General features: G+C 43.8%; 1 protein-coding gene across 5 annotated transcripts in view; it reads left to right on the top strand.

Annotated features, from left to right (window-relative positions):
• The window catches only part of ADAMTSL1 (ADAMTS like 1), an 861,052-nt gene extending 839,889 nt beyond the window's left edge, over positions 1-21,163 (top strand). For all 5 annotated transcript variants that reach the window (XM_054689145.1, XM_054689144.1, XM_054689147.1 and 2 more), the window contains 6 exons: positions 381-593; positions 2,103-2,283; positions 5,106-5,313; positions 15,313-15,422; positions 16,111-16,331; positions 18,752-21,163. In XM_054689145.1, coding sequence (XP_054545120.1) covers positions 381-593; positions 2,103-2,283; positions 5,106-5,313; positions 15,313-15,422; positions 16,111-16,331; positions 18,752-18,858 — 1,040 coding nt within the window. In that variant the 3' untranslated portion in view covers positions 18,859-21,163. The remainder of the gene's footprint in view (positions 1-380; positions 594-2,102; positions 2,284-5,105; positions 5,314-15,312; positions 15,423-16,110; positions 16,332-18,751) is intronic.

The following is a 21,163-nucleotide window of genomic DNA, read 5'->3' as shown; positions in this document are numbered from 1 at the left end:
GCATTATAACAAATGTTTCCTCAATTTAAAAAGTTAAATAAAATAGGTTTATTTGCGTCAGGCAGTTATCTTATTGTTTTATTCCCTTTTCTTCCTCCTAAGCACCTTTTAGTGTATATTATTGTTTTCAAGTCGTTAAAAAAAATAATAAGAATATAGAGATGGGTGCTTTGTGTTCTCTAAGAATTTTTACTTAATTAAATGAATAATAACCACCCTCTCAGAATCCTAGAGAATAAAACCGTCTCCTATAATGTAGCCTTACCCATGGCATTCCCAAACAAACAGGAAGTCATGGAAACACTAAAACAGCTCATCAGGAATGTGTTCTTAACGACTGGCTTAACAAATGGCTTCCATTCTCTTCTCTCCTCTCCTAGGCTGCCCCATCAAAGGCCACCCTACGCCCAATATCACCTGGTTCCATGGTGGGAAACCAGTTGCCACTGTCACTGGACTGACACATCACATCTTGGCAGCTGGACAGATTCTCCAGGTCGCAAATCTTAGTGGTGGATCTCAAGGGGAATTCAGCTGCCTTGCTCAGAACGAGGTGGGAACACTTGTGCAGAAGGCTTCCTTAGTGATCCAAGGTAAGAAACCCTCAGGCTGTGGGTGCCATGCTGATTCCTTGAACAAAGCTCCATCCCAGGGTCTAATTCTCCAGCAGAACAAAGTGATTTCTGATCTCATGTAGCTCTGAGAGAGTGGAAGCTGAACCATGTTTCCATAGCTTGGTGCTACCTATGACCTCTGTGTGACACTTTCAGGGAAAGCAATACTCTATTGCTTGTATTCTAAAGTAGAGAATTCTGTGGGAAGGACAAGCTTTGGTGGCAATATAACGCATAAGCAAGGAGATTTGTTTGAGCACGTGGGTTTTCCCTTCATTATCTTCCCCTGCCATTTGGCTTTCCAGACAGGAAAGTAAATATTCCATTTTCTTGCCTGCCAACCATTCTCTGTGGAAAACTAGAAACCAGTACCTATCTACAAGATTTGTAATAGGCAACCTTGCAAATAAACACTCAAAATTTACCAGCCCACAGTTATTTTTAACAGCTTTCATACCAGTGAGTCCCAGACCCCAAAGAGAAAATCAGAAGAAATTCCCTTTCTAACTGACATCGTTTATGACATAAATGAGTACTCTCCAGATAGGCTGTTTCTGTAACATTCAGAAAGTCTGACTTGATCTGTACTTTTAAATCTGATTATAAAGTATCTGATATTTTTATATCTCTGTGGAAAAAATCACTTTCTGGTGAACCAATAGAAAAAAATTAGAAAGTATATTAAAAATAACAAGAGTTATAGCCACTGATTAAGTATCTCTGTGTGCCAGGCAGTGGGCTAGGAGCTCTACTTTCATTATATCCGGTCCTCACATTTGATGAGGTGAAGGCCAATGTATTCATTTTATAGATGAGCCAACTGAGGGTGCTGGAGACCATGTCACATGTTTAGATAGATTGGGGTTAGCACCCACCAAGGAGCATAACAGCTCCTAGTTCCTACCGTCACCCTCCTGCCCACACTTCCTAGTCTCCTCCTCACTCCACACTGCCTAGCTCAGAGGGAATAAAGATTATCATCCTTTTATTTCAGGGCAACCCCAAAGGGAAATGGAATGGCCTGGGTATGAATCCTCACCTATGTGCTTAAAAAAACTCAGAACAAGACCTAAGGGCAGGCACACAGAGAAATGTTAATAAAAGGTTTATTTACAAGGGAAATAAAAATAGAGCGGCTCAAAAAGAGAAATAGATTAATTGCTCAATAGGCCCTATCAGTAACACTGTCTAAGCTAGGACCCCATTCCTACCCCACACCCCCAGTGCACACTGAAGGCAGATAAAACCAAGGAACACCCTGCAGGCCCACATACCAAGCATGGCTGCTTGACTCCACCCTTAGTTCCCAGTAATCCCCCTTTGAAGAAGTCAAGCATCATGGCAAACCCATGGCATTATGGGGGTGGTAGTCCTCAGCACCTGGGATCTCCTTGGCATGAAGGCAGAGTCCATAAAACAACAGGGGGTGGAGTTCATGCAGGACATGCTGTTCCCCCAATTTCACCTCTGATCCTCCTCCTGTGACAGATTACTGGTGGTCTGTGGACAGACTGGCAACCTGCTCAGCCTCCTGTGGTAACAGGGGTGTTCAACAGCCCCGCCTCAGGTGTCTACTGAATGGCACCGAAGTCAACCCAGATCACTGTGCAGGGAAGGTGCGTCCTGCTGTGCAGCCCATCGCCTGCAACCGGAGAGACTGCCCTGCCAGGTAAGTGTGACAGATGATGACTCAGGCCTCCCCACATGGAAGGCTGGACCTTGCCTTTGTCTAGCACTGTAAGGGGAAGGCTGGGTGCAGAGGAGGGGGTCTGCTATCAGGGCTGTCCTTTCCTGTAGGCACAAAATTTTCTGGCCCTTCCACCAAGCAGAAAATATCCCTCAGAATGAGTCTCCTCCCTCAACTGTTTGCTCACCACTCAGCCATCTAAGGGCTGCCCCAGTGCCTCAAAGTCATTTGGAGAGCAGGAGCAGCCAAGCCCTGGAAAGAGATCGCTCCCATCCTGCAATAATTAGCTGACTCTCTAGTTCGTAAGAAAAGAAATGTGTTGCCATTGAAATGTTGATGGGATAGGGATTACTGTCCTCTACCCCAATCCCTCCTCTTTCTTCTGAAAGACCTCTCCTAATCAGGACTCATTTAGTTGAGGCAATCTTATCCTTCTGTTTTCTACAAAGGGGTTCATCCTTCTAAAGTTGAAATCTTCATTTTCTATAGTTCCCTCAACATTGAATATATATTCTCTGCATTTGGATCTCTTTCCTAGTTCAGAATGACACCCACAGTTTCTGCCTCTTACATTGTCCTTGAGCTTTGAGAATCTGTGAGTCCTGCTGGGCACCCCCACCCCGATCTTCAGACAGAAGCTGAAGGGATAATGGATGGGCTTAGATTTGGTACCAGCATGGCGCCCTGAGCCTGCAGGGACTTGGCTGGACCCTGAAATGCCCCTTTACTACTTATCTGTGGGACTTTCACATACTATTTAGGCAACCACTTTGTGTTTTGCCAGCTGACTCATAAGGAGCAGCTGAAACCAGGAGAGACTCAATGAAATATGAAACATGCTCATTAATATCAGCAGTTTAACTTGCTGACGGGAAGGTTTCCACGGGAATGATTAATGTCCTTTAATACCCTTCCTGAACTGTAACATAGCCCAGACCTCTCCTTTCTCAAACCCCCACCCCAGCTCCTGAAAAATTGCTGAAATGTATATTTGGAAATAAAAGTTGATTGAAATGCAGGTCTGACATTCACCAGGGATATGAGAGGCTGGAAGACTGCCCTTGCCAAACTGTGAAATGAAGAAGAGGTCTTGGAAATGCCAGCCACTTTTTGATTTGCTGTAGTGATGGTCGGAGTCAATCAGCCTCATTTATGTCTGCAAATGAAATAATGGCTGCATGTGCTTAGGTTTCAGTGCTCCCAGGAGCTTTAACACACCTTGTGCCTGCTTCCTAAGTGGCTCTGCTCCTGTGGGTTGGAAATCTGCGCACAGTCCTCTCTCTCCAGGGCAAATGGAGCAGGAAGTTCCACCAAACTAAATAAGTCACAGATCCAGATGGGGAAGAAGTTTGCTCCCTGTCCCTACACTTGCTCTCCTAAGGGCCAGATGAGGCACCACTGAACTAGAAGTGGCCACAGGGTCATCACTGACTAGTTTCCCTGTCAGGCTTTTGGGCACTTTGGCACCCTTCTTTCATATAAACTAGTATCTCCCAGGTCATCTTTTTATATGTGCTGGCAAGTCCTGCTTTGACCTACTTAGATCTTTCACCATTTCTTTTAGATAAAACCTTCTCGGGCAGTGAAATCAAGGGTTTTGAATGACATGTCTGAAAATCATCAAGTCTTTTCTTGCTGTTTTTCCCCAAGCTGTGCTCCCTTCCTGTGTCTGTCCTCTTTGAGAATCATCCTAGGGTGCAAACATATAAAGAGAATCCCTATGTGTTTGTATAGGGACAAGGATTTCAGAGTGTTTCTCAGGTTATGGGCTTGACTTTGTGAGACAAGTTATTGTCACTGTCTTGGTCAGACTTGCTTCTGAGGATCCAAATTGTAGTTGGAAACTAATATTCTGAGAACTACTTTCTACCACATATGCAACCCTCTAAAAGTTGTAAGACTTGTGGATTGTGACCCACAGCAGTGGGAATTCAATCTCTAGCGCTGGAAGGTGTTTTGCATGTTATAGAGGGAGATACAGGTTAGAAGTCCAGTGCGCGCTAGCAGACGAAATGCTTTGGCTTCAGTGAGACCCAGATTGCCTCCTGGGTTAGGAGGTGACACACGTTTGGGTCTGACTTCCCTAGAAAATGGTCCTTTCTCTGGGCACCTTTTGGAAATACAAAAACCACAGTACAGAATAAGTAGCTAAAGGACTGTCTCCCCACAGGTTGCATCTGCAAGCTCACAGTTAAGCTGAGGGCAGTGTTAAGCTGAGGCTACAATCTTCAGATCATTCTTTCAGAAGAAACCTTTTTTAGTCATTTTCCCAAAGGGATTCATTTCCTGTGATGACTATAAGAAGTTACACAAACAGGGTGACTTAAAACAACAAAAATTTATTCTCTCACAGTTTTAGAGGTCAGAAGTCCAAAATCAGCAGGGCTGTACCCGCCACGGAAGGCTCCAGGGGAGGCTGGCTCCTCAACCCTTGTAGCTTGTGGTGGCTCCAGACTTGGCCACATCACTCCAATATCTGTTTTGGTGGCCAGACTGTCTCCTCCTCTTCTGTGTCTGCATCCAGTCTCCCCCCACCTTAAAAGGACACTGGTGACAGCATTTAGGGTCTAGCCAGATAATCTGGGAAAACAGCATCTCAAAATCTTAATTATATCTGCAAAGACTTTTTTCAAATAAGGTAACATTTCACAGGTTGCAGAAATTTGACAGGTATCTTTGGGGAGGGCATTTTCAGCTTACTACTCCAAGTAGATACTGTGAAAAGGGGAGTATTTGGGGTTCTTTCTGGAAGGGTGTGGCATCATGCCTTTCCCTAAGGCCTGACTCCTCTTCCTTTCTTCCAGGTGGATGGTGACCTCCTGGTCCGCCTGTACCCGGAGCTGTGGAGGAGGCGTCCAGACCCGCCGGGTGACCTGCCAGAAGCTGAAAGCCTCGGGGATCTCCACCCCTGTGTCCAATGATATGTGCACCCAGCTCGCCAAACGGCCAGTGGACACCCAAGCCTGTAACCAACAGCTGTGTGTGGAGTGGGCCTTCTCCAGCTGGGGCCAGGTAAGGCCAGAGAGGGTTTTATTTGAAAGGTAAATGTAAAGGTGTAGATGCTGCCTCAGTAGGAGGTAAAAATGCCAGCTTTGCCACATCCTTTGTGATGACCAAACATTCACATTCCTACCTGTCAATCCACAAACCTACCTAGTATCCTTCCTAAAGCCCGGAGCTTTTCGTAATTTTCTCACCCTAACCCTTCTCTGATACTTGCACTTTTCCTCTTGAATTCTCTCCACCTTGAGGTTTTCCTGTTCTCAGATCATCATCTGACCCTCTAAGAGCTCCCTTAGACTCAGTTTCTGTAAGATCATCCTCTCACTGGCAGTGCTGGGGCTGATGATTTAAAGTTCTGGCGACATCCACCTGGTACTGCAGTGCTTTTCTGGGTCACAGGTTCTCAGCTGGGTTGCACAGTTAGTTACCAGAGGAACTTCTTTAAAAGATCAATGAAAGGCTACACCCTCATCAGTTGTTGGTGTCAGTGGAGGTTGGATGCAGGCATAGGGCAACTTTTAGAAACTTCCCAGATGAAGTGGTTTCCATTAGAAACCACCATCCCCTTCCTCAATTCTCTGCCCAACATTAACCAAAAGAGGCCCGGATTAGCTTAATGGACAACAGAAACAGTGGTTCATCTGAGCCCAGTAAGGATGGGGCTTCTTCTGGATAGAGTATTAAAAATCAAAAGCGGGCCTCCCCTCACAGTAGTACAGCACTGTGAAGCTGTCCACAGACTCTGCAGCATGGGTTCGATTCCTGGCTGGCCAGGGAGATTCCCACCTGGTGAGGCAGCCTCTCCTATCACACCCGCTGCTCACCTCAGACAGCAGTGTATTTTGTCATTCTGCTTATTCTATTCCCAGCTCTGTCTCTGGTTAATTCTCTCACCCTCTCGTGCCTCTGGCCTATACCCCAGTTCTTGTATAAAAATAAAAACAAAAGCCAGTTGAATAAATTGTGAAGATCCTAAAGCTCAACAACTTGTGAATCTGGTAACATATATAGAAAACGAAAAGCTTTCATAGGTAGAAAAGGGTGGCAGGTAGCTTGTGGCAAGATCTCCTTTGAGGGGATGGCTGGGGTCTAGTGCTGAACAGGTAATTCCAGATTGACTGAGATTATGTTCCTGAGAGGGCCTAAAACAAGTTAGGTTTGTATTTAGTCTATGCTGGCAATGGGGGGCTTAACACACTTGACTCCATTTTAACCCTATTGTCTTTACTAACCATTCCCCCCACCTTTTTGATCACACATTAACCTTAACTAAGGATGTGATTAAAACTCAAGGTACTAGTGTCATTCCCTGACTTTCTGAAGTTCTTACATTATTCTGTTGATACCTTACCTCTGTGTGGCACTCATAAATTGTGACTTTCTTTGCATTCACTTTTTTAAAAACTTTTTTATTGAGGTAAGATTGGTTTACAATACTGTATGATTGATAATATAGGTTCATTCCACCACAGATGTGTGTTAGCACAAGATACCCATAGGCTTCCTCCCTCTTTCCCTCTGGTAACCTCAATTTTATAGTCAAATTTCTAAATTTGTTTTGGGTTTGATTTTGTCTTTCTATATTCCACATATCAGTGAAACCATCTGATCTTTCTCCTTTTGGTGTATCTTAGCATAATTCCTCCAGTTCCATCCGTATTGTTGCAAATGGTAAAAATTCATTTTTTATAGCTACATAGAATTCCACTGTGTGCATATATATATATATATAGGATTAAGAAGTATAATATAAATAACATATATACACATAGCCACTCATCTGTTGTTGGGCACTTAGCCTATTTCCATAACTTGGCTATTGTAAAAGTGCTGCAATGAACACAGGTGTGCATATATCCCTTTGAATTTGTGTTTTTGCATTTTTCATGTAAACATCTAGAAATGGGAATTGCTGAATCATATGGTAAATCAATTCTTACTATGTTGAGAAACTGCCACACTGCTTTCCATAGGGACTGGACCAATCTACATTCCTACCACCAGTATACAAGGGTTTCTTTTTCTCTACACCCTCACTATACTTATTGTTTCTGTTCTTTTTGATGTAGGCCATTCTCAGGTGTAAGGTAAGTATAACATTGTGGTTTTCATTTGCATTTCCCTGTTAAGTGAGGCAAAACATTTTTTTCATGTGTCTGTTGGGTATCTGTATGGCTTCTTTGGAGAAGTGTCTAGTAAGAGTTCTTTGTAGATCTTTTAAAGATAGTTTCTTTGCAGTGCAGAAGCTTTTTAGTTTGATGTAGTCCCCATGTTTATTTTTGCTATTGGAGTCGAGCCCCCAGTGACATCCCTTTAGCAATACCATGAGGTATATTGCCTTTGTTTACTTCTATGTGTTGAATAGTTTCATTTTATGTAGGGTGTGAGAATAGTATAGGTTAATTTCATGTAACTGTTCAGTTTTTTCAACACCATTTGTTTAAGAACCCTTCATCATAGAACCATTCTTCATAGACTCTTGGCTCCTTTGTCTTACCTATACAGGTAATCTAAGTGTAGGCTTATTTCTGGGCTCTTAATTCTATTCCATTAGCCTGTGTGTATACTGTCATAGTATAATGTGAAGTCTTGGAATGTGATGCCTCTCCTCTTTTTGTCAGGATTGCATTGTATAGGTATATTGATTTCAATAAAATGGCCATTTTCAACAATGTTGATACTCCCAGTTCATGAGCAGGGAATATATTTATCATTTTCTATTTTAACGATGTCTTACAGTGTTCACTGTATATGCCCTTCACCTCTTCTGTTAGTTTTACTCCTAGGTATTTAAACCTTTTGATACAATAGGAAATGGGATTGGTTTCTTTCTCCTTATTTTATTTGCATATAGTAACTATTTTGTAGCTTGCCACTTTACTGTAATAATTTGTTTCTAAGTTATTTTTAATGGAGTCCTTAGGGTTTTTTACATATATTATCATGTTACCTGGAAATAGTGCTAGTTTTATGTCTTCCTTCCATACCTTTCTCTTGCCTAGTTGCTCTACGGAGGACTTCCAATACTATGTTAGGTAGTAATGGTAAAAGTGACTTGTCTTGTACCTGATCTTAGCAAGAAACAATTTTTTTTTCTCTAGTACAGATCAGGATATTCACTCTCACCAATACTACTCAAAATTTTGTTGGAAGTCCTAAAAAGAGAAATTAGACCCAAAAAAAAAAGGACATCACAGTTATCCAAATTGGAAAGGAAAGAATAAAACCATCACTATTTGCAGATGATCCAATAATATACATGGAAAATCCCAAAGACTATGTTTATTCTAATACCTTTTATAGAAACAACAGATTTCTGCATGTTAATTTTATCGCTTATCACTTTAAAAATGATCTAGCTGAAAGAGAAATCAGGAAATAATCCCATTTTCAATCATATCAAAAAGAATTATGTATCACGGAATAAATTTAACCAAACAGGCAAAAGATTTGTACACTGAAACCTGTACAACATTGTTCATGGAACTAGAAAGGCATTCCACGCTCATGGACTGGAAGAGGCAACTTTGTTAAAAAATAGCTGTGTTACCTAAAGGAACATAGAAATTCAGTTCAATCCCAGCAGTATTTTTAACAGAAATAGAACCCCCAAAAAAGCATGAAATGTACTTGGAGCTACAAAAGCACTCCTGTGAAAAACAAAAATGGGGTTATCACACCCCCTGATGTCACAATATACTACAAAGCAAACAGATCAGGGGGATAGAAGTTAGAGCCCACAAATAAAACTACAAACATGAACATTTAATTCACAAAAAAGGAGCCAAGAACTTATAATGAAGCAGGAGAGTGTCTTCAATAAATAGTGTGGGAAAACTGGATAATCACATGAAAGTAGGTTTTATCACACCATTCAAAAAAATTTATTAAAAATGGATTAAAGATGCAGACAAGAAAACATAGGCATCACACTCTTTAACATCAACCTCAGAGGTGCTTATGGTGATTAGACTGCAAAGGTAAGAGAAAAAGGCTTGATACCCAAATATATAAAGAAGTCAAAACTAAACAACCCTATTTAAAAATGAACAGAGGATCTAAAAAAAACACTTCTCCAAAGAAGTCATACAGATGACCTACAAGCACATGAAAAGATATTTATCATCTTTTATTATTATGAAAATGGAAACCAAAACAATGATGATGAAACACCTCACAACTATCCAAAAAACAAGTGTTGGAGAGAATGTGGATAGAAGGTAACCTTAGTACTAGTATGCTGTTGGTGGGAAGTTAAATTGGTGCATCCACTTTGGAAAGCAAGATAGACATTTCTTAAAATGTTAGAAATTCCAATTGATCCAGTTATCTACTCTGGGTATTTACCAAAAAAAAAAAAAAAAAAACCCATTCAAAAAAAAGGTATATGCCCCACTCTGTTCACTGCAGCATTATGACAGTCGAGAGTTGGAAACAACCGAAGTATCCATCAACAAATGACTGGATAAAAGGTGGTTGTATATATACACAGTGAAATACTCTTCAGCTATAAAAAGGATTAAATCCTATTTACAACATGGATGAACTAGCGGTTATTATGATTAGTGAAATAAGTGAGTGAGAAAATTAAAGACAAAATGGAATAATTTTAGACTATTAGACCAGATTATAAATCAGTGGTTACCCAAAAGGAAAAAGGAATTAAGTAAAAGTTTTCAATTGTATACTGAAGGGCAGAATTTGACTTTTAGTGGTGAACTTGAGGCAGTATTTATAGATCCTGATTTACAATAATGCAATGGTACTTCAATTCAGAATGAAAAGGAACTTACCCACATCTTCTAGAAATAACAAGGTGGGAAACCCAAAGGGTTGGAAAGAACAATGACAGTGTTTCCTCTAGTCCCCAATGCTGTGAGAAGTTTCTTCAGATCCATTGCTACCACCAAATCTGTTGGAAAAGTTCAAGTGAGAATATTTTAAAGATTTTTAGTTTTATTCAACAATTCATTAACAGGGCAGCATCTCAACTAGCCACATAGAAAACTAAACTCTAAAGTTTATAGCTAAACTCTAAAGCTGTGCAAATTGAAGGGCTTTTATAGGCAAAAATGTGTGGGACAAGGAGAGATTAGGTGGTTTGTGGCAAGGTCACCTTTTAGGGGATATTATAAATCTAGTGCTGACAGGTAATTCCAGATTGACTAGTTTAAGAGTACACACCTGGCAGAGGAGGCAATGCTAATTAATCAATTTAGGTATTCAGTCTCAGGTAACATGGTGATACAAATAATTCCATTTTGTACTTGTCTCTTTAATAGGAAGATTTGTAATGACTATTTGGAGAGGAAATTTTGTTTTAGTACTTACTCAAAAGAAAGATCAGGGGCCTCCCCTGGTGTCGCAGGTGGTTGAGCGCTGCGCTGTGTCTGCAGCGCGGGTCCCACATGGCACAGCAGACCTCTCCTGTTTCACCTGCTGCTCCCCTCAGCAGTGTATTTCAGTCAGTCTGCCTGTTCTGTTCCCTGCTCTGTCTCTGGAGAATCCTCTCATCCTCCTACGAATCTGGCCTTTACCCCAGTTCTTGTATAATAAAATAAATCTTTAAAAAAAAAAAGATCAGCACAAACTGAATATTCTCCATGGAGAACAGCAAATTTTAACAATACCAGAGATCATGACAGGAGCTCATCATTTCTTGACCAAGTTTGATCAAGTTAGAAGTCTAGGTTTTCCCCAGTGTTGGTAGGTAAGGCAAAGAACCATTGTCCTACTCATGTGATCACCCCTTCTATTGTTTTGGGGAGGACAGCATTCAAAAAAATCCAGTGTGGCCAATAATAGTCATCTATACTCTTTCTCCCAAAATTTGCATTCAAAACCTGCTAGAGCTGATACTCGACTGGTACCCACCAACTATGTAGTAACAGCTATGGTTTGCTAGAAATTGGCACTAACAGGATTACCACTCTGATTGGTCAGAAATAGTTTCTAATTGACCCATATGTGGACCATACAATTAGGCTTGGATATCAGGGAAACTCCAAAACAACCACAGAGCTCTTAATTCTTTGTAGTACTGCATGAACTAATGTGACTGAAAGTTATTGGACAGTTAAGCAACTCAAAATGTGCTAGAACTAGCTGTCTTCATATTGCTGCATTCATAATCCTCCAAACTTCTTATTAAGTAAAAATATTGTGGCCACCTGTAGTGAAGAACAAATGTCACTTGGGAGAAATGTAGTCACAGAGTTCACTTGCAGTGCTTAAGTCATTTGTATCCCTGGTGCACAGAACTGATCGATGAGTACTCATTGATCGATTTCTGGCACCTCTTACAACCCCCCCACCCCTAATTTCCTTTGACATAATGTTTGTGTTCCATAAAAAGACATGAGCTCATTTTTCTTTTACCTGGAAAAGTCCACTTCTGATAGCTCTCATTCAGTGCATTGCCCTTAAGACCTGGCAGTGTGAAAAATTACCATTGGGAACAGATCTCTGCACACGTGAGTGATATTTCTCTACCATATTAGTGAGGTCATTCAAGCTTTAAGATGAATAACCAGCAGATCTTATGAAAAATGCAAATTCTTATATGACAGGTCTGGATAGCACTTTGCATGCTCAGTTTTCTAAAAATCTCAAACTATAGGGAACTGCTTGCTCTCCCAATCCTGTTCATATTGCTCTTCTGGTGATATTACTGAAATGCGTTTCAATCTGTAGATGCTCCCTGAACATCCACATTCCTGTGAGATTGGTAATGATTTCTGACAAAGAAATCCTTTTGGAACAGTGTTATGCAAATATCCACTCCTCCATCTGCCTACCTCTTTGAAATTTACAAAAAACATAATGATTATTGTCTAAGAACTAAAATCACTTTCTCAGTTCTAACAACCTGACTTCATGTAATAATTAAGCTTTCCTCTTTTAAGCCAAAATACATTTATGAGGCATCTGTCTTGGATGGGGGATGTGTTCCATAAAAATATATGTGAAGAAATGAAGGCAAAAGGAGCCCCAGAATGTTTTCAGGAAAGGTAAATAGAAATGTGAACTGGAAAACAGGTGTGAGATCATGAGGAGGATTGTATGTTGAATAAGGTGTGTGGCTAATATTATGAATCTCACGTTAGTTGTGACAGGTGGGTAGGAGCACCGAAAGTTTGTTAAGCAGGAGTGTCATGATCAGATTATTCTGTCAGCAGTATAGTTAAGTGAATTTGGGACTCTATTTTGTCCAGGACTGGACAAAGAGGAACAGTCCAGGTGATAAATTATACTGATTAGAATGAAGGCACTGGACAATGGAAATAAATAGGGTGACATTGATATCATTATAAAGATGTGATTCATATGGCTCCAGTGACCCTCTGGCTATCAGGAAGCTAACATGTCTTAGGTTTATGGATTGAATGACTGGATAGAAATGCAGAAAACAATCAGGGTGAATCAGGACAATAGGAAATTGTTTGGAAGATCTTTAGTATGATGTGTTTGTGAGGTAGACAGAAGTTGGATATATAGATCTGAAAGAAAACTGGCTAGATGTTATCAATTTGATAATCCTCAGTAGGCAAGTGGTGGCTAAGAGTCATGAGTAATGTCACCCTAGGGGAGGAAAAGCTTGACATGAGGAAAAGGTACAGGGCAGAGCCCTGGGGAACACTAATTAAATTGTGGTAAAGAGGAAAGAGAAGATAATGTCATGAGTAAGAAAAAATAGAGAAAGTATATTCACAGAAAAGTCATTCCAGAAGAAAGAGTCAAGGGCATTAAATAAAAAAAAATAGAGTAAGCATTGGCCATGGAACTAACCAATCACTCTCCCTGTGAAGAGCAGTTTCAGTATGATAATTGGCACTGAAACCAAACAAGCAATAGACAGTAACAAATGAGATTTGAGAAGATAGAGCTGCTGGAGACACATTATTCCTTCAAGAATTCTCACTTCTTGTCAAGAGCAAAATGTCAGACTAGAAACTCTAGGTCCTTATTCTACTATAGAAACATGAAAACACAACCAGAAACTGGCTGACTTATAAGAGCTCTGAAAAACAGTCAGATGTCTATAGCAGCCAAGGAAAAAAGCCAACATCAAAACAGTTCCCTACCGCCCGATCCAGCATGGCGCTGTCTTGGTCTGAAAGTGAGGGTAGCCCATTGCCTTCCATAAATCTGTTGAGAGAAAAGATGACCCTTTTAGCAGTGTTCTAACCTATCAGGGGACTACCTGAAGAAATGCTCTTCTTGCCTATTTTAGATATCAAATATGGAAAAGCAGCAACCATGACATGTGAAAGCTACAAGGGAAGTACAAACCTGCAGGCAAGAGATTACAGATGGAGACATACAATAGACCGGTGAAGGTCCTGAGGGTAACCTTGGGTGATCCCCTCTCAGAACAGAAGACATTCACATGTGCCAAGTGGATAGGGGAATTGAGAAAGTCAGATGCTGAGACAAGACATTTATAAAAGATCTGAGAAACCTTCAAGCTTTCACCTCAGGCTGATCCCTAGATTCAAAGCATGCCCAGGCATAGAAATGATATACAGGAGACTGTGAGGGATGTCTGTTTCCTTAAATACCTAATTTTTTAAAAAACAATGGCAAAGATCATCCCTGAAGAAATACAACCTCAGACATGTTTTAAAGAATAAGCTTTAAAACAACTGTCTTAAATATGCTCAAAGAGTTCAAGGAAAACATGGATAAATAACTAAACAATGTGAGTAAAATGTGATAGAAATAAGCCAAGCAGAAATGTAGGAGCTGAGAAATACGTATCTTGAATTGAGAGGAGTTCAAGAACAGATTTAAGCAGGCAAAACAGAAAACCTGAAAATATAACATTTAACCAAGTTTCAAGAATGAAACAGAAGAATTGTAGAGAAAAATTAGAAGAAGAAATAAGGGTGAAAACCTCCAAAGTTTGAGGAGAACAATGCCACTGGATCCTACACTTGATATAGTAAAGTGTTATGTATATTTTATTACAAATTTAAAAAAGAACTCCCACTTGTTGAAGTCAGGGGGCATTTTCCCCACCTCTGTCTTTGTGAACAACAGTGTCACACTGGACCTTTCAGAGCCTGGCCCTATCTTCCAAGTTCACATCTTTAGACGGCATCACTTGGTCAAAATATGAGGTTGACAAGACTTTGATTTACTAGACCATAGCAGAAGGAGCCATCACAGACTTTAGGCATAGTTGCCTGATTTAAGTGGGCTACTTTTACCTTAACTCCTTCTCCTTGGGTAGTTCTTAATCTTTGAGGTCCTTTGAGCATCTTCTGAAAGCTGGAGCTTCTTGCTAGAAAAAAATGTCAATGAGCACAACATTCCTGCTTATAATTTTAAAGGTTAATGGCCCACTGTGGACCCTAGGAGTCCAAAGACCCTCTCTATCCCTGCCCCCCAAGATAAGAGCCTTCAAGGAATGTTTGTCCTCTTACTCTTGACTCAGGGCCTGCTGCTTTTGTATTTTACAGACACCATTGTTGTTAAGTGTATTTCTTCTGATAGAACTTATTTTTTCTGGTTCTGCCATGGGGAAAGCTTAATCTCCAGGAGAACATAGCTAAAGAATATGAGCGGGGACACCCTATACATACCTATGTCTAGTTTTATTCAACCATCCTGGGTTTAACCTGGGGAAAATGAAGCCAAAGAAAGGAAAGAAATGATGGTCTCAGTTACTTGGATGAAATGAGACTTACTTAGAGGTCTTTAGCTCTAAAGTTTAGCAGCACATTTTGCCAAAAACACCTTTCCTGTAGTAAATCTGGGAAGGGGTTGGCAACCCCTAATTGATGAATGCCACCATTAGCCATTTGCTAGTAGAATGTTCGGTTCTCAGACCACAGGAGAGCTAGCCATCAACTGTGACACAAAGGCAGGAAAGCATGCTAGTGAATGACCTTTAGTTGGCCCAAAGAGGAGCAAAGTGGGTGAGCTGAGGGCCTCAAACAAGGTACAGCATCCTGCGTGCCATGCAGCCTCCCCTCACGTGTGCCACCTTTTTCTCTTTCCCAGTGCAATGGCCCATGCATCGGGCCTCGCCTAGCTGTGCAGCACAGACAAGTCTTCTGCCAGACACGGGATGGCATCACCTTACCGTCAGAGCAGTGCAGTGCCCTTCCGAGGTAAGAGAAAGCCATGGGCTCCTGTCCCCAGATCCTGTGTCAGCAGCACAGAAAGTAAATGTCCTCCACCAACCAACCCTTCCACCTCCATTTTCCCAAGGTCACCAGCCTCCCAGACTCCCAGTGGCTTTGTGCTTGCCAAATGGGTCAAGTTGGCCTTGTCTGTACTGGGGATGAAAGGTGCAAAAAGGTGCTGTTCCTGTGAGGGAGCACCACACCTGATGCCATAAGAGACTTGAATGAGCCCCTGATAGGCAGGAGGTGTGGTCTCCATAATGGCCACAACCCCTCAAGGGCCCCACCAGCCATATACCTCCCTCTAGAAATATGCTGAGATAAGACCCCTTGTCCATGGGCCTCAACCTGTTATTCCTCTCCAGCCCTATCATACCTCCTGTTGATGTCCCCCTGGGCTAAGGGTTCACTGCTCCCTCCAAAGGCCCCAATCCCTACGACCAGCTCCAGGCTCTGTTTGGTAGAGCTCATTCTCAGGTAACGCAGTGACATTGACACTGTAAAGAAAAAAAAAAAAAAAAAAAAGCGACCCGGTTAGAGGAAGTGGCCTTCTGAGTTCACATAGCTCTTCAGTAACAGCTACTCATCTTGGACTTGCAGCCTTATTTCACATCTGCCTCCCTGACCTTCCCCAATAGAGGCAGACCCTAACCCTGCCACTCTTTCCTTACAGGCCTGTGAGTACCCAGAACTGCTGGTCAGAGGCCTGCAGCGTACATTGGAGGGTGAGTCTGTGGACCCTGTGTACAGCAACCTGTGGCAACTACGGCTTCCAATCCCGGCGTGTGGAGTGCGTGCACGCCCGTACCAACAAGGCCGTGCCCGAGCACTTGTGCTCCTGGGGACCCCGGCCCGCCAACTGGCAGCGCTGCAACATCACTCCATGTGAAAACAGTACGTTCCAACCCCAAAGAACCTTCTGTAAATTTCCCAAGGGGCATCGGGTGCTGAGAGCAGTCCCTGAGACCCAGCCTGAGCAGAAAGCACTGGGTCAGGTTTCCCAAGGATTGTGAGTTGGGTTTTTTCAGAGGGGTGCATGCATGTGTGCACTAATTTGTATACTCATGCCTAGGCCACAAAAGATAGCTAGATCAGTCCAGCAGTTTGCTGGTGCCCAAGGGGACAACTAAACATGGATTCCTGAGGGCCAGCTTACTAGAAAAAACACTGCTCACAGTGAAGAAGCACACAGAGCACCTCCACCCAGGCGGCCCCACACCCACCACTGCTGGCTTCTAAGGGCCCTGCTGGCCCCCTCCCTCCCAGCCCCACAGGCACTCACCAGAACTGCAGGAGCTCATGCCCTCGGGACTTGATACTCATTCACAACCTCAATTCTGTGTCTTCCTCCATCCATCACCAGCATTTACATCCCAGTGAGTGGGGCTCTATTTGTTCTTCTTCTGGACCCCAAGTAAATTGGAGGTGCTTTCCTACAGGGAGGACCACAAAGAATGAGAAAATCAAGAAATGCTGCCGTGAAGCTTTGCCCCATTAGGGCCTTACTGAGCATCAGATTCCCAGTGCTGCTCCGTAACAGCCATTGCTTTCTCTGCAAGGGGGAGGGGGGGTGTCCTTACTCTCTTGTGAGGTGCTCATCCATCTCTGTCAGGAGCTCACCCCACTCAGTGTTCAGTGAGGGTAGTTCAGATACTCTATTAATCAGAGATGTTCACAGCCATCTAATCTGTGCCAATGCTGAACTACAACTCTGCAATGTTCTGCTAAGGCACAACAGTGGAAGGAGTAGAGAGAGGCTCAGGTGGAGAATACAAGAAAACAAAAGTTTGCAGGGAAAGAAGTCTCAGGTCTCTGGGCCTTCCTTGCAGGTACTTCAAAGGGGAGAAGTTAGGTCTCCTGGGAGCCATTTCGAGGGGACTTGCTTGCTAAACTACCATGGAGGGGGTGGCCCACCCAGACTCCCTCCCAACCACCAACAGCCCACAGCATACCTTAACCCCTGCAGCAGCTCCTGGCTTCTCTGGTTTTCTTGCCTGCTTGGCACCCCCTGGCCGGATCCTCGGTTCTTTGTACAGACCTTTTTGGGAAGCCGTGGGTGAGTGCACAGAGGCTGGGTCTCAGGGCTGCATAGCACAGGCCTGCTGAGTGGGACCCAGCCCAAAGCCCTGGAGCCCCTGCAGGGATTATGAAAGGGAGCTTCCTTCCAAGAAGGGAGAGACAGCAAGCTTTGGGGGGAGTGGGCGAGAACCTCCCCTGTGCAGCCCTACACTTTACCCCCTGTTTCTCAAGCTCAAGTCCATTAATCTTATGCAGATGTCTTTACCAGAGCTCAGATGGTGGACTGAACTTTTGTTAGTTACTTGATAGGCAAATATTTGGAAATGTATTTCCAGAAGGTAGACTTGTACGTCCAAGGCAGCGTTTAAGGTGCTGATGCATATCAGCACTGGGTTCTGCTCGTTCCCTGCAGGGGTGTGGGTGAAGGCTAAGAATATGGGGCCTTTGGGGTACCTGGCAATCCGTGTGAGTGCTGAGCAGGAAGGCTGTGGTCCTGGAACAGTGGTGTGGGTCCTGGAACAGGAAGGAGACTATCTCTGTGGAGTCGAATGCTTGGGGTCCCCGGGCTGCATGTTGTCATCATGGTCCTTTCTGCTTAACACCCTCACTGCCACGGTGCCCAGTTGTGCTTAGGGTCTAATCCAAAATCTCCCCTGTGCCCACCAGGCCTTACCTGACCCTCCACCACTATCTTGGGTTGTATATTAGTACCACAAAGCGGGTGACTTCACACAACAGAAAGGTATTGGCTAGAAGCCCCCCAATAAGCTGTGGGTAGGCTTGGCTCTTACCACGAACTCCCAGGGACAGGCGGCCAACCCATTCCTTCTGTACAGCTGCCAGCCTTCCTCAGCAATCATGGTCTGTAGATATAAATTTGATGCCTGTCAGCAGGGCCACATGGTGGTGTCCTGTGAGTCTTGGGTGTCTCCTCAAAATTAAAGGGGGAAAAAAGTCACCATGGAGTGAGACAAGCCTTCCTAAGGGCTGAAGTGGTCCCAACAGAGGCAAAAGATAAGTAGCATCAGGGAGGAAGCAACCGACCAGAAAGGCAGCAAGGGTGGGCCCAGGGCCAGCCAATCATTCAGCCACTAGCTACAGGCTGGTGGATCCCACTGTGGGCAGCCTGGGGGAAGTGGCTAAGCTCTGCCCAAGCAAGGCTAACCCCACAGGCTGGCTAAGCCCGCTGACCTCTAGCGATGGTCAGTGTCCGACAGACAGGCCCCAGGAAGCAGTGAGGAGCCACAGCTATTACCTGTTTCACATGTCCTGTCCTCATCCCTCTCCTTCCCCAGTGGAGTGCAGAGACACCACCAGGTACTGCGAGAAGGTGAAGCAGCTGAAACTCTGCCAGCTCAGCCAGTTCAAATCTCGCTGCTGTGGAACGTGTGGCAAAGCGTGAAGACAGGCCCGGGGAAGCGCTCTGTCCTGGCCACACCGAGGACTCACACAACCACCTTGGACAGAACTTAAGCTTTCTTCGTTTTATTTATTTATTTCCCCCTCCCCCCCACCCCCAAAACACACCTTCATCCCATTCCCCCCCCTTTTTATCCCCTCCCCCAGTCTTGAGGACCTCAGCATGTCTTTTTCAGTTAGCTGGAGGACAGTGTTGGGACGGGACAGGACAGAGGTCTAAAGGAGGTTGCAGAGCAGTTTGAGTCAGAGACAGCGGGCTCCCTCCCAAACCGGGGTCCTGCAGAGACCTAGGAGGAGGGTCACGGGCCTCGGGATAGGAGGGAGCCAGTGCTAACAGCAGATGAGAGACCGGAGGGCAGGGGCGCTGCAGGGATGGTAAAGCATCAGTGCAGACTTTGGCCAACCACCACCGGGTCGCTCCTGGCAGGGCACAGCTGAGGCAGGCGTGTGCCTCCTCCTCTGCCCCTCAGTGTGGGAAGGACCAGGGGGAAAAGCTGAAGCTGAGGCAGAACTCAGCTCTTCTGGGGACGGGCAAAGGACAAGGACACAAAGCAGACAAAGAGGGATAAAGGAGGAGACATCCAAGTAGGCCTGAAGTGCACGCTGATGCAGATAATGGAATAGGAGGGAAGGAAGGAGACAGAAGCAAAAAGAAAGCTGTGCAAGTTCCTCAGTGGGAGTGCAGTAGCCGGGCACCCTGAGGATTTGGTGGAGTGGGGAGGTGAGTGGGGCGGGCTGAGTGCCAAGTGTCCGTGCTACAAGTACATGCCCTCCACGGGGTGCAGGGGGTCCCCACACAGTGAGCTGTACACACAGCAAAGCCAGGGAGTCAGTGGGGCCCGACCACCTCTGGCTTCTTTATCTAAATTAAGAGTCCCCTGGTCTAGAACCAACTGCTGATGTGGGCCAGGGACATTTATAGCATAAATACCTGGGTTATCTGCCTGTATGACCTTTGCTGCTCCACTTCAGCACAAGGAACGGGGGGTCACATTGTGAAAAACAATGCATCACTTTGCTGCATCGGGTCAGAGTGGCCACCACGTTCCAGGACTCGGGGCGCGACAGCAGGCAGGTGCAGCCCTCCTGTCATACAGTGAGAACTGCCCTCCTGTTTATACCGCAGACTGGGGTGCACAAGGGGTGTGGTGGCAAAGCCAAAGGATAACTAAAGCTTCCATGACAGTCCTCCGAAGTTTTTCAGCCCATTCCTTGCACACAACAAACGCTATTATAGGAATATACACCGGTGTTGGCAAGTGGCTAATTCAGCGCAGCAGCTTTGGGGGAGCGAGGTTGGCCACTTCCCGGTGAATGGCCACTTGTAGTAGCCAGGACAGAAGGGCGGGGCAGCCAGCCAGCACCCCCTCAGATAAACAAATGTCCCCCTCACAAACACTCTTGTTAAATGCCACTTACCCAATGCCCACTGACATCAGGGCTGCATTTTTCAGCCAGCCTGGAAGTAAAAGGGGGGAGAGAGAAAATATTTAGCTGTGTCCTCCTCAGGTGAGCTATGATGACTAAAGTCGGGGGTGGGGGAGAGGGGTCTTTCTTCCTTACCACAAAAAAAAAAAAAAAATGGGCTCTAAAAAATCATGTTACTAAAATTCAGTGTCAAGTTTATTTAAAATAAAAGAGAATGTTTTCTATGTATATCTTTTGTGAATATTTATTAGGATTTCTTGTATAAAAAGTGCAATATTAATAATTGTACATTGTCATCCAGAAAACAAAATATTTGGGGGACTTTTTATTAACTTCCTGCAGTTGTGCTCCTGTAAACTCAGTAATGATATTGTCTTGTTCCTATTTTTTATAGAACCTGGTGTTTAACTCTGGACCCATTCACTGTGTACAGATTACTTTGTAAAAGCTAACATGGGATGATGGGGCAATAGAAGGGGCCTCATTTGTGACACAATAGTTATGCATGGAATGAAGATAGGTTCCATACTACTACTACTACTAATGTGATTGACTATTTCTAGTTCAATACCATTGAAAACCAGTGGCCAATATTCACATCTTCTAAATAGCAGGTGTCCTCCAGCACCACCACCCCCACCTGTTGGATTGCTACAGTTTGAGCTGGAGGACCTAGTATCGGGGTGGGAAGTAGCGTGCTCCTTGCATGAGATGAATGTACATTTACTGTTTGTTCTGTGAATTGTGACTCAGCAGCCCCACAAGATTATTAAGGTTGCTGAATAATGTGGAAGGAGGCATTTCCTCCTCTAAAACACAAAACTGTATTTATATTTTTTTTGTACAGATAATACAGCTTA

This window comes from Talpa occidentalis, unplaced genomic scaffold, assembly GCF_014898055.3.
Source record: "Talpa occidentalis isolate TD23 unplaced genomic scaffold, MPIMG_talOcc4v2.1 talOcc4.7, whole genome shotgun sequence".
In the NCBI taxonomy this organism is placed as follows: domain Eukaryota; kingdom Metazoa; phylum Chordata; class Mammalia; order Eulipotyphla; family Talpidae; genus Talpa; species Talpa occidentalis.
This window is presented reverse-complemented; position numbering and strand designations above follow the sequence as displayed.